Genomic DNA, 14,137 nt, shown 5'->3' with positions numbered 1-14,137 from the left:
GTAGAGAAGAGACATCAAACCGTAGAAAAGACAGACATTAGACAGCAAGACGTCTCCTCTCTATTTTCTGTCCCTTCTACGTTTTGATGTTTCTTCTCTACCCCAGTCTCAGGTTAATTCAACATGGTTAATATTCACCAGCTCGCCTGCACCCTTACGATTTTTTCTATAACACTGCGAAATTGAGCTCCGAATTTCTGAAGATTCGGAATCAAACAAAAATTAACTCCGATAAACTCCGAATTTTAGGCAAAAAATAAACTCAGAAAAACACCCTCCGAACTTAACGATAACTAAACTCTGAAAACACGGAACCCTACTCATTACTGACCATATGACCGCTTCCTTTCGCATTTTTAAGCTTGTCTGCGAAAGATCGGTTCAACTTTCAACAAAAGCTCCGGGGGCGCAGGGGTCTTCAGGACGATATCTGGGGTTTTCACCTGATAGAGATTTGTGCCGAATTCTTAGTTAAAGGAAGAAAGTTTAATCGTGAAATCAAACAACGGAAATCAATAGCGTCCGTAAATGCCGCGCATTGTTTGACACCCCTAGCTTCCGTCTACTAGAAGAGGGCATAAATACGAGTATTTTATTGTCGTTCCTGCCGTCGGCGCGAATTTATCACCTCTCGCGGTCGTGAAAATGGGGGAAAACGCACCGAGTGCAATGCTTGCTAATTTCTCCATTTTGATATTTGCCTCTACGACCGAAGTGGTACTGAAGCTCATGCTCGTCCTGTGTACAAATACGAGCACACGACGATAATATCAGATCACGATAAGGCCCCAGTGCGTCTAACAGAACAGGTCGCATCGGCTGCCAAAGACGGCAACAAATAAGAAGACCAGTACCTGGTACCCAATATACATTTTACACAAACGCGTTTAATTTTTGCATTTTCGTTAGTATACTGGTTTTAGTTAATAAACCTAATATAACTGAGAAATTTATAAGTCTACAAATATTCACCGCAATAAACCGAAAACTTTTGTTTGGAATAAAAACCGAAAAAAAGTGCGCGGAATTTAAGTAATACAAACCGAAAACGCCGAACCCTAGCTATATTGTCAATGTTATGTTTTGACGCTGTGCTGTTTTGTTGCTGTGCTGTTCTGACATCGTGCTGTTGTGACGCCGTGCTATTTTGGCACGTGCTCTTCAGTCGCTGTGCCGTTTTGACGGTATGCTGTTTTGTCGCGTGCTATTTTGACGCGTGTTGCTTTGACGCCGTGCTGCTGTTTTGAAGCTGTGCTGTTTTGAAGCTGTGCTGTTTTGAAGCTGTGTTGTTTTGAAGCTGTGCTGTTTTGAAGCTGTGCTGTTTTGACCGTACTGTTTTCTCGCGTGTTGTGCTGTTCTGTCGTGGTGCCGGCGACCCCCTTCGCCTCTGTGGAATCGCACCGCGGACAGCACACTTCGCCTTCAGGACCACTGTACTTGGACCTAGTTACTTTCTTCAGTAACGGAGTAACAACGTAGTTACGTTTAACAGAAGAAACCAGTAATGTAGTTTGGTTAATTTTTTAAGACGCAACGAACAACGGTGTTTACTTGCTTCTAGAGGGAAACGTGTAAGCACAACTACCCAACTTTCATCTCTCACCGCAGCTCGTGCCTGTAACTTGCCCGACGAGGAAACGCTAGATAGACCATAAAAAAATGTGCACAGGGTATGTCGGTATAGCCACCGTTATCCCTGAATGGACGCGTTAAATGCGAGGAATAATTAACGACAAGTATTAGAAACGGCTACTGGTTTCTAAAAAATACACATTGAGAGTTACGAGAAAAATAACGCAATACTGTCTAGCTGAGGTAACGCGATCCTTTTAAATCCCCGTAAATAATAACGTAAACTTAGTGACTTTTGGAATGAGTAACGAGCAATATTATGTTACTGTATTTGAAAGACGTGTACATGTCTGTCTCGTGGAATGGCAAGTATTTTGAACCCTCTAATCTTGCCGGCAAGTTTTGGCTCGTCGCTTGGGCGAGATACCCTTCTTTATAAAGGGGTCGGATATCCCCTCGGCTGGGGCAACGTTCTCGCGTAAGACTCACGCAGGCCCAAGTCTTTTGCCATGGCCGACTTCATTTGGAACCTGATGAATTTCCTGGTCCTGGTGGTGGTACCGGGCGTCTGGGTGTTCCAGCGTCGTCACGCTCACGGAGTGTTTCGACGACACGGCATACCGGGGCCCAGTCCGGAGCTTCTCTGGGGCAACTGGAACCAACTCAAGAAGGATCGCCTCCAGGTAGTACCCAAGTCTGTTGACTCTAACACGCGACCGACATTAGGGACTTTTCGCAAACCATTACCGGTACCCGCACTACCGAAGCCTTTGAAGCGTGCTTTTAAGCGCGCATGCGGGTGATACCGTGACTGCGGGGCGCGCGCTTAAAAGAATACTTCTAAGGCTTCGGTAGTGCGGTACGCGGAACACGGTAACGGTGCGCTAAAATTCCTCATTCTCTTCTTCTAATGATCGGCAGTATTTAAAATACGTGTATATAGAACAATTTCATTATTTTTTTTTTTTTACTTAACTACCTATTTGCATAATGTATTCGTAGGTTGTATTTAGTTAAACAAATACCGCATTTTCCGGGCTATACTTCGCATTCGGTGTATAGTCCGCAGGGACAAATTTGGGGTTAAAATAAAAGTTCTTACTTACATAGTCCACACCTGGTGCTTAGTCGACACGAAAGTATTCACATACACGGCACACATTGACAAACGTCTACTTTCTTAGCTCACAGAGAAGTTTGAATCATACATAAATCATCATTAACGTACTTTTTGATCCAGAAAAATCTTTACTTCTCGTCATAATGCACGACCTTAAAAAACAAAATTCTTGTATAGTCCCCACGCGTAGACAGCCCGCACAGCCTAAAGTTTCAGTTTTTAAACATGTATATAGTCCGCGTACTAAAGCTCGGAAAGTATGGAAAGTGCATGAAATTCCCTGGTAGTTAAATAAAATTTCAATTACGATCGCCATTGCAGGAGCAAATAACACATCTCGATGTTTAGTCAGCCCAAGGTCGACCTGTTTGTGAGATATGGCAACATTGGATTTGATATATGAAATTTGCTAGCGCAATACCACTGCTAATTTGTAGTTTAATATATATCTATATCTATATATATATAGATACGGTGTTTTTTTATTCTTTCAGATTTGTTAAAAAAAAAGCCGTAAAAGCTACACTTATGCGATTTGTGCAGGTGGGTTACACGGCCAGGCGGAAATTATGTGGGTGGATAAGTCGGCTAATTAATTAAAATTTGTTAATCAACTTTTTAACTCGTGAAAATAGACATATGGTTCCAATTAAAAACTTATAGAGCATCATCGAAAACCACTAAATGAAATATTCTTAGAAGGATATAACGCCGGGGCAGCATTTTACGTTATTCTGTAAAAACGCTCTATTTGGACGCGTTTCTAGATTTCAGTTTCTTATCAGACCGCATCTTTGTGCCCGCGGTCTTGCTCCCCGGTGGTCGCGGCGCGAAGCCACCCCTTCGCCTCCCACGTAGAACGGAGGGAGCGAGGGCGCACGTGTGTTGCGCGTCTCAGTTACTAGGGTGCAGCTCTGCGGGCGCAGAGATGCGCTCCGATAAAAAATCGAAACCTAGAAACGCGTCCAAATAAAGCGTTTTTACACAACGCCGTAAAATGCTGTCCTGGCGTCATATCCTTCTAAGAGTAGTTGATTTAATGTTTTCGATGATGGTCTGCATGCTTCTAAGTGGAACCATATGTCTATTTTCACTAATTAAAAAGTTTATTAACGAATTTTAATTATTATCCGACTTATCGCAAAGATTAACCACCCATATAATGTCCGCCTGGCCGTATTACCCGTCTGCCCAAACCGCATAGGTGTAGCTTTCACGGCTTTTGTAAAACAAATCTGAAGAAATAAAAAAACGGTATATATATATATATATATATGAAGAGAGAGTGAGAGAGAGGGGGAGGGAGGGGGTGGGTAGGTAGGTAGGTAGGTAGGTAGGTAGGTAGGTAGGTAGGTAGGTAGGAGGGAGGGGGAAGGTGGGTGGGTTGGTAGGTAGGTAGGTAGTGTGGGTCACCTCTCAATTCCCGATCAGGCCGAGTTCTACTCGCTCCGAGGAAGTCACACAAGAAGCGCTATCACAGACAAACACTTTATGAATACTGAAATTGTGCCGTGGATGCTGTGGAAGGCCAAGGTTGCCCTGTGGTCCGGGTCTTCCCTGGGCTCGTTCAGCACCGCCTCTTTCGTTCGTCACGGCCCTTCGAACTCTGTCCACACGCACATATACCACGAGCGTCCCTTTTTCTTCTTCCTCGCCGCTCACGGGGCCGTCCATCCACGTTCAGCGTGGCTCGTTGTCTCCCACACTCCCCTCCCCTCAAGCCTCAAACTCCGGGGGGTCCGGAGCATCCGGAGTCCCTGGACCGAGGCACTGGACTCCAAGTCGCCCATCTCCGCCTTGCTGGTGGCGGTGAACGTGCATCAGGTGATCGGTGAACTCCTGGTGGGGGGACTTGATGAGCTCTCGCTCCCACCACAGGTCCGGGGTCAGGTAGCTGTACGTCTGCTAGATGGCCAGGTAGGTGGTCTTGGCAAAGTTGCCCAGCGTGGCCGTCGAGACGCGGGCCGAGGTGTAGCAGTCCTCGATGCCCGCCATGTGCAGCAACTTCGTGGGCACTGGGGCGGACACGATGCTTGTGCCGCCGGGCGCCGGATCAGCCACATCAGCACGCACCTTGCAGGGTACGGTGTGGCGCTTTCCGCTCTTGTTTCCTCAATAGCCGCTACGGACGGGGATGACGCACAACTAGGCCAGGATGATGGCTTGAAGGATGGCCGTGGCCACCTCTTTGGAGCACTTGGAAGGACTGCCACCTCTTTGGAGCTCTTGGAGCACTGGCCGTTGAAGTTCCCAATGGCCACAAAGGCCTTGAAGCGGGTGCGCTGGCCGGCACGCGTCTGCTTCTGCACCGACATGATCTTCAGCACCTCGTCCTTCAGCGTGTCCCTGGGACTCTCCGGTCCTCCGCGTCTCCGCCGTCCTGCCTTCGATGACGTGGTCGACGTCGGGATTGCTCACCCCGTCTCTGCCAACCAGGTTGACCACCCTGACGGTTGGTCCGTCTTGCTCCTTGCTAACCGGGTTGACCACCCTGTCGGTTGGTCTGGCCGTTCCCCCCTCCAACCGGGTTGACCACCCCAGAGCCGTTTATACTGAGAGAGTTTGGCCTTCTTAAGGAGATTTTGACAGTCTGACAACCACAGCAGCGTAGTCTGACAACCAGGGGATGACTACTTCCGTCCGCCATATTGTGGATCTGACTCATAGGAACTCTACGCGATTTCTCAGGAATGAACAAGACAAAGAAGTAACGCCATATTGTGTTATCGCGAAATCCGCTTGTTCTAGCGGCCAACAAGCTCCGCCCATCGGCCAAACTCTCTCAGTATAAACGGCTCTGGACCACCCTGTCGGCTTGTCTGGCCATTCTCTTGCCGAACGGGTTGGCCACCCGGTGCGTTGGGCTGACTGGTCTTCTGCCGGAAGGGTTGACCACCCTGGGAGTTGGGCCGGCTGGCTCCGCCGGTATCCCGTGAAGTGGAAGGTCGCCTTCCTGGATGGCGCCGCCCATTCTGGTTCCTCCGGGGGGCATTTCTGGACAGAACAAGCTCTATTAACATCTTGCAAAGATTAGATCAAGTTCTAGGCCGCAGATTATAGCGCCGCGCAGAGCACCTATCGGATCTCTCACCGACGGGTTCGCGCATTGTTCGGCTACCGCGCTTAGGCCGCGTTGCCGGTCGCGCGCGCGAGTCACGCGGAACGGAGGATTCCTCGTTTTGTTCTCGTTCATCGTCATCCCAATCACGAAGATGGTACTTTTTCAGGTCTGTGATGTGGACCGGGCCAGACTCTTCGCTCGCATTTTCCTGAGCGAGCCTGTAGGTAAGACGTGACAGTCGTGCCTTTACCACGTAGGGCCCCACTTCGGAGCAAGTGAGGCTGCGAATCCGCTCGCTGCATTGCTCAAAGGATGGGTTCTCCTGAGGACCAAGTCCCCCACCTTGTACTCCAGGTGACGATGAGTCTTATCGTACTGGGCCGCCTGTTCGATCCTTGCTGCAACGAGGTTCTCTCTGGCGTCGTGCAACGCATTCGAAAGGCGAACTTTCAACTCCGCCGCGTATTTAGAGAGTGGGCGTTCTGTCGAACCTTGGTTATATCGTAACCCGTTCTCTAGCGGAGACGATAACCCAAGTTTAGAAGCGCAGGCGTTAACCCAGTCGATCTGTTCACGGTCGTCCGGATTGCGAAATCCATCTCGACAATGTGTTCGTCCCAGTCCCTGTGTCTCTCCGTTAGTGTGATCAGCATGCTCTTCAAGTTTCGGTTCACTCTCTCAGTGATATTAGCCTGAGGATGGTATGGTGTCGTCCTTTTGTGCTTTATGTTTAGCGCCAAGCAGGAGTCAGTGAACACTCTGCTGGTAAAATAGCTAGCATTATCGCTATGAGACACGTGGGTGTACCGAAGCGCATGAAAGTCTCCAACAACTTCTCCCAGATCCGCTCCGAGACCAGCTTCCTCAGCGGGTGTAACTCCACCCATTTTGAGAAATGATCGGTTATTACCAATAGATACTGGTTCCCACGGGGACTTTTTGGAAGTGGGCCGATGATGTCGGAAGCAACCATCTCCCACGGGTATTGACTCACTACAGGCTGCATAAGGCCTGGGGGCTTTCCCCCTCGCGGCTTCGCTTTCTGGCAGGCTGGGCAGCTACGGGCGTATCGGAGTGTGTCCTGTCTCATCCCCGGCCAGGTCGCGACGCGACATAACTTTTGAAAAGTCTTGCTGCCGCTGCCATGACCAGCCAAAGCCGAGTCGTGGAAGTATCCGTTAAACCGCCTCCGTAGCCTCCTAGGAATCACCACCCTGAACGGAGAGTCGTTCCCCTCCTCGTCGTCGATTGTTGGAATGTAGCGGAGCAATAAGCCGTCTTGACCCAGCAGGTATGAATCAATATGTTCGTTAAAATTGACCGCCAGCGTTCCCGGTGTTGCTTGCCATTTCCGCAATTTTCCCCAACACCCGCTGACAAAAACCATCTGCTTTTTGGACCTCGACAAGCTCTTCCTTGCTCACCACTTCACCCCAAGCCACGATCCTCTGTTCCCTCGTGCGGCCTCCTAACACTGCGACGAGCTCCTGTTGCATCGATCCCTTCCTGCTGTCTCGCTTATGAGCGGCCGCGCGGGAAGCTCGTCTCTCGCAATCCCCTGGTTGCGTCTCCTCCTTCCAACCACTATCATGGGGCGCCCGAGAAAGTGCGTCTGCAACCTTGTTGTTGTAGCCCTTTCGGTACTCGACAGTATAGGAGTATCGCTGCAAAGTGAGTGCCCACCGAGCTAACCTCCCCGCCGGCTCTTTCAACCTTTGAATCCAGGTTAGAGCGGCGTGGTCTGTCTGAATGACGAAGGTGGTCCCGTCTAAATACAGGTCGAATTTCTTTAGAGCAAACATGACGGCCAGCCCCTCCTTCTCCGTCACGCTGTAATTGCGTTCTGGCGGTGTAAGGGTTCGGCTGGCGAATGCCACCGGGCGCAGCTGTCCGTCATGTTCTTGCAATAACACCCCACCGACGCCGTAGTCGCTCGCGTCTGTCTGTACCACGAACGGACGGTTAAGGTCTGGCAGGCACAGGCTGGCCGTGGCTGCTATCGCCTTCGTGAGGGAAGAGAAAGCTACCTTTTGTTCTCGGCGCCAGGCCCATCTCGAGCCTTTACGGAGCAGCAGGTTCAGTGGCCGTGTGAGTCCAGCGCACTCTGGAATGAACTGCCGATAAAAACCGACCATTCCAAGGAACCTTTGAAGGCTCTTCGCGTCGCGCGGTGGTGGGTAATCAAGAATGGCCCTCAACTTATCCTCGTTCGGTCTCATGGTACCATCATCTACGACGAAACCCAAGAGGTTGACCCTTGAGGCTGTGAGCTGGACCTTCTTCGGATTAATCGTTAACACCGCTTTGCTCATTCTGCTTAAGATAATCTCAAGGTGTGCTAGGTGCTCCTCGAATAACTTTGAAAATACGACGACATCATCCATGTATGCCATGTTGAGCTTCGCGTCCCCCAGTACGATGTCCATAAGTCGTTGGAAACTCGATGGCGAGTTAGACAATCCGAACGGAAGGCGGATAAACTCAAACAGACCCCTGTGACAGGTGAACGCCGTCTTCTGGACATCGTGTGGTGCCACCTGGATCTGCAAAAAACCTCTGCTACAATCCAAGGTAGTGAAAACCCTCGCGCTACCCAACGAGTACATGATGGACTCAATAGATGGGAACGGATATGAATCCCTTCGTGTCATCTCGTTAAGTCGGCGGTAGTCAACGCAGAGGCGAGCGGTACCGTCTTTTTTTGGCGCTAAGACTACCGGAAAAGCCCAGGGGCTCTGTGACGGCCTCACGGCCCCTGTGTCTATCATCTCATCGAGAGCCTTATCTAGGAGAGCTCGCTTGTGCGCACTCAGCGGTCTGGGATTACAACCCCATGGTCTAGCATCTCCTGTGTCGATTCTGTGTTGTAAAATGTTTGTAAGTCCCGGCCTCTCGGTAAACATAGCTGCGTGTCGATGCAAGGCGTCTGCTAACCTACGCCGTTGTTCTACCGGCCCGTTGTAAGAAGCGACAATCGCTTCAACGTTTCCCGATACGGCTCGCGCAGCTAATGTTTGCTCCTCTCGTGATCCGACGAGTGAGCTTTCTGTGTCCTGACCAAAACTCGGTGGGACGGCAAAGGGGATAAGGGGAGTCAACGGATTATAGTGGTACCCGTTATTCTTCAAGTCTATGATAATCCCCTCCCGGCAGACGAAGTCCTGTCCTAAGATCACAGGGATTTGCATGCCTGGCAGATAGAGAAAACGCTGCCTCCTTCGACTGCCGTCGAGGCTAAGGTGAAGGCGTATAGCGCTTTGTGCCCTAGCCGATCCTGCTGCTAAACGCAGCGCGGTGGAAACTTCCCGCACGTGAAGTGCTCGTCGGCGACAGTCTTCGTAGACTCTGTCGCCGATTAGGGAAAGAGTTGAACCGGTGTCAATTAGTGCATAGTAAATGTTACCACCGAACTCGACGCGCACGTACGGCCCCTTCTCAGATGTCAAGCCCTGAGTTCGACATGCCGACGGGGCAAACACCGACCTGTCGCTGACCGCAACTCCAGCCCCGTTGGCAGACTGATGAGGGGCCTCGGCAGCGGCCGGCAACCGCGAGTCGGGAAGTCCAATTAGTGGCGCCGGCCTCTCCCGTTTCCCTGAGACCCATGGGCGGGGGGGGGGGGGGGGGGGGGGGGGGGGGGAGCTGCCGTCCATGTGCACTGACGCTTGATATGCCCAAGCTGATTGCATTTATAGCACCTGACCTGTCTCCTGCCATTGTGTGCTGAGCGTCCGCCGCTACCATCACGCGAAGCAGTGTCGCGCCGGGGTCATTGTAGTTCCTGCGACCCTCGTAATGATTCGCGACTCCGCGGTGGTCGGCTGCGCCGCCTCCCCTACGGGGATGCGCCCTGGAAGAGCACGCGTTAGCTGCTCTGCGCCTCTGTTCAAAAGCGAAGGGATCTAAGGCGCGGGGCACAGCAGTTGCGCCACTCCTATGTCCTGTAACGGCCACGTACGGCGTACGTGAGTCGTCGCAAGCTCCCGCGCCTCGTCCTGTCCAGGCGCAACCCGGCTCCAGAGATTCCTCTGCACGTGGAGGGGGGCGATACGTCAACTCGGCGAGCAAGCTCGCCTGAACGATGCGCGCCTCTCTGGCAAGTGCTTCCAGGTCAGCGAAATCACGTCCACGCAAGTAGGGTTTAAATCTAGGGTGACACTGGCGGATCACCGTAGCTACCTTCTCCGCGTCTGACGCTGTAGGGTCGGCTCTGGAGTAGAGCTCCTGGAGAGCGCGGATGTATTCTACGAGGCTCTCGTCCGGATGCTGAGTACGGCTGGCTAGCTCATCTCTGATCCGCATCTCATAGTCGGGAGGCAGAAATTCCTCTCTAAATCGTGTCCGGAAATCTGCCATCGAAAGGAACGGCCTCTGCAGTCGTCTCCAACGCGCTGCATCATCCGTCAACGCGATTGGGACGATCTGTATCAGGGCCGTTTCATCCGACGCGCCCAACGCGGCAATGTAAGCGTCTGGGTCCTGCAAGAAATCGTGAACCGATGCTGCGTCGGAGTAGCCCGAATAGGTCGGCGTCGGCACGCTCAACCGCGGGCGAGGCACGGGCGTACACTCTCAACAAAAGGGTTGTCCTAGGGTACTACACTTGGGGTAGTCAGAAGCCGTCACAGATATCGCTACCCCCCCTTCGTTATACTAACAACCCCATGGGCAGTCACACGGCACGCAATCAGCAGGTGCTCACAGTGAGCACCCCCAAAAGCAACATGGCGGCTGGCAAGCGACAGTGGAGCAATACGAGTAAGGCCTAGCGAGCTGGACTGCTTTTTGCTAAAATACGATTGTCAAATGCGTACGCCCGTTCGCTGCCTTCCGTGCGCGCAAAGCACTCCGAAACGCGCCTCGAAGCACCGGCACCGCACCTAATACAGTAGGGGCGACGATGTGAGGGAAGGGGAGGGGGGGGGGGGGGGGGGGCGCATTCCAGGGGGTTTGTCCGCGATTGCTTTCGCGAGGCCGGCTGCATTTACTTCGCGGCCAGAAAACATTCAAAGAAGGAAACAAAATAGCGACAAATGGAATTATGTCTTTATTGAACAGAGCATCTGCTTGCTGTGCTCGCCGCAAGTGATCCGGCGTTTTCGGTTGACAGCGGCGAGGCGAAGCATCACCGATTTAAGCGACGTCGGTTCCGATCGTTCAACGCTCGTGCTCACCTGTTAGCATTCGTTATCCACTTTCAAGTCCCTGGTAATCCTCACCGCGTCTGTGCACGCACTTGGCGCTATTCACCGCACGGAACACCCATTCAACTGGCTATGGGACTGATCCCATTTGGACGAGAGGCCGAGAACCGAACCAGACCGAACCCTTTGTGGCTGCTACGTGGAGCCATGGAACGCCGCGAGAAGCGGAAGGCCTCCATGTTTTTCACTCAAATAAGTAGACACATAAACGCGCGACTCCTTGAATTGGGCGGCGACACGCGCCACCTAACGGACAGCGCTCAAACTAAAGAAAAAAAGAAACCAGCAATTCTTGCTTTCAGCTGACCTCACACTCTGGACACCTACGGGCTCCATAGGTGACCAACAAGACGCCCTCCAAACTGCCATCCAAGTAGCACAGCAATACCTGCAAGCACGGGGGCTGGAATATGCCCCCGAAAAATCCGCCTTACTTACACTATGCAAACGAACACCTAAGCAACGCGCCAACTCCATACCATATCCGGAACTCAGCATCAATAGTCAACCCCTCGCCAACGTACCCCACCTCCGAATTCTGGGGCTCACCATACCCCAAGACGGATCGGGTGCCCAAACAATCCTCCCCCTGCAACGTACTCTCACACAACTCGTGCACCTCATCCATCGCATCTCTCACTGAAGATTTGGCCTCCAAGAAACAGATACTCTTCGCCTCATACAAGCCATCCTCATCAGCCGGATAGCATATGGTACTCCGTATTTAGCCCTAAAACCCTCCGAACAAGTTAAACTAAACACTCCCCCTCCCGCCCTCGCACCCCCTCTCCCATTCCTGCATCCTTATTCCCTTCCCCTTCACGACAAGGCATGAAACCGGTCGCGTCGTACCCCTTCTAAATATGAATAAAACGTATCCAACTAAACACTGCGATACGGCAAGCTTACAAAACCGCACTGGGATTGCCCCCCAAAACGTCAACAGAGAAATTGCTATGACTAGGCGTCCACAACACGTGGGAAGAAATTCACGAAGCGCATCGAATCTCACAACATACACGCCTCCAGCTCACCTCCACGGGTAGAGCCACGCTCCACCGGCTAGGATATTCGACCCCACAAGAGCAAGATCAGAAGACACGCATTCCCCTAGCCATACAACAATCCATCAAAGTGGCACCAATCCCACGCAACATGCACCCGACATACAACAAGGCACGACGAGCAGCAAGAGCCCGAGCCATCCATGCACAGTACGACCATTTCCCCTTCACTCGTCAACGGAAAAGAACGAACAGCAGTCACGGCCCTTACGGCGTCCATAGAAACAGCCGAAGAAGTTGCTATCGCCATAGCCGCCACCACTGGCGAAGAATATCAAACTATGCTCACCGACTCCGAAGGTGCATGCCGCAACTTCCTCATCGGACGGATATTCAAACCAGCATTGGCTATCCCACAGCAAGTGAAGCAGCTTCCAGAAATGCACATTGTCTGGTCTCCTGGACACGAATCTCTCCAAGGAAACGAGGCGGCACACGCCGCTGCCCGCGTCCATGACACACCGGGCCGTTTCCCAAGAGGGAGCAGACTTCCAAGCTCACGACAACCTCAAGCCCACGCCTCTTCAAAAATACGCCGATATGCTCGCCCACTACAGGCACGAGCGCCAACAATATCCAGCACCCCACCTGCAACTATCCAGGGCCGAAGCTACCACCTTCCGACTACAAACTAACTCTTACCCCCACAATACTCCATGCCATGTACCCTACCCTCGACCCCGCTTCTTGTAAATACTGCCCCCACCCTGGCACCCTATACCATCTAGTATGGGAGTGTCAGCTAACCCCATCCCTTACTCCTAATCCCCAACCCACATACGAGCAGTGGGCGGAACGGCTGACCAGCCCCGACCTCCCCTCTCAGCGTAGCCTGGTGGAGAGGGCTGGAGTGGCCGGCAGAGGCCAGGGTATCCCGGACTAGAGGAAACCCCCCACCAGGCGGGTGCCCAGACATCAGCACCTAAGGCTCGCCATAATAAAGTTTATTCCTTTTCCTTCCTCCTTGGCTTGCAATCGGAGCACTTCTCGCGACCGACGGCACCGTTCCCCGTGGAGAAATAGAGCAAACAGCCTCTGCTGCGTTGCCCGAGGACAGCGCAGCAGAGGTTAGGGCGCCCTATGGTTTGAATACCGGTGGCTTCCCTGCGTTTGCATAGGAGTTACGCCATTTTCTTTTTTACTTTTTCCTCGGGTGCTTACCCGAGGAATTTTATAGAAAAAAAATGCACCAGCTGTGGCCAGCGCAGTACCCAATCGGAACGCGGTAGATTAAGAAACCGAATTTTGCGGTCGATTTAAAGAGCCTGGCCGCTTCTTGATACACTCAGTATATATAAAGAGCGGCCCCCGCTCGAAACGTCGTAATAAACTTCGAATTAGTAACTCCGACAGTACGCCATCTTTGACTATATATATATATATATATAAACGTCAGACAACGTACCCGTTGCACCCTGATACGATGGTCGCCCACATAATCTTTAGCAGGATGTCAAGTATCTGAAACAAGGTAGAGATAAGATAGACACACGAGATGGGGTAACGAACTGTCGGCACCACTCGATCCAGGTCTCTCAGCTATATAATTCATTCGGTCGTATCTTGGCGGTGGGATTCGCATGTCAGAAACATGACTCTTGGCAGTTTTAATCACAATAAACTTACAAAAATATAGAATGGTGAAACAAGGAACGCACGGGTAGAATTGAAATACTGGCTTTGTTTTTGGGCTTTTTCCGAGCTTTTTTGCTCGGAGCTTTCGACCTCAGTGGCTCACTTGTTTTGTTCTTCCCTGCAGTTTTTGTTCTGTGAAACACAAATGAGTGATAAAAAAAGGTCAAAGGACATAACGCCCTCGCCTCCTAAAAGTAGTTTCTTCTTTGTGTCTTTTGTTTTTTACAAGAACGTTTATTGCCTAACACGGACTGCACAAGGTTCATCTCGCCTTATCTCATAGTTGTCATAAAATAGATTTATTGTTAGATTTGACATTCCCCCTTCATGCACTTTTTTATCTTGGCATTAAGACTTCATTTATTATTTCTGCATGATGTTGTATTTTGTGTGTGTGTGTTGCTTCCAGAGTCTGCATGCCCACTCGTTCCGTCTTGCACTTGTGCTTCTCGGAACCAACGTTCTCCCTTCGAGTGCTCCG

General features: G+C 51.4%; 1 protein-coding gene across 1 annotated transcript in view; it reads left to right on the top strand.

The window, feature by feature from the left end:
• Positions 1 to 2,081: 2,081 nt before the first annotated feature.
• The window catches only part of LOC121837053 (cytochrome P450 3A8-like), a 39,696-nt gene continuing 27,640 nt past the window's right edge, over positions 2,082 to 14,137 (top strand). The window contains exon 1 of the mRNA XM_042292408.1: positions 2,082 to 2,255. Within this exon, the coding sequence (XP_042148342.1) occupies positions 2,082 to 2,255 (174 nt within the window). The remainder of the gene's footprint in view (positions 2,256 to 14,137) is intronic.

This window comes from Ixodes scapularis, unplaced genomic scaffold (genome assembly GCF_016920785.2).
Source record: "Ixodes scapularis isolate PalLabHiFi unplaced genomic scaffold, ASM1692078v2 PGA_scaffold3__209_contigs__length_174095766, whole genome shotgun sequence".
Lineage (NCBI taxonomy): Eukaryota > Metazoa > Arthropoda > Arachnida > Ixodida > Ixodidae > Ixodes > Ixodes scapularis.
This window is presented reverse-complemented; position numbering and strand designations above follow the sequence as displayed.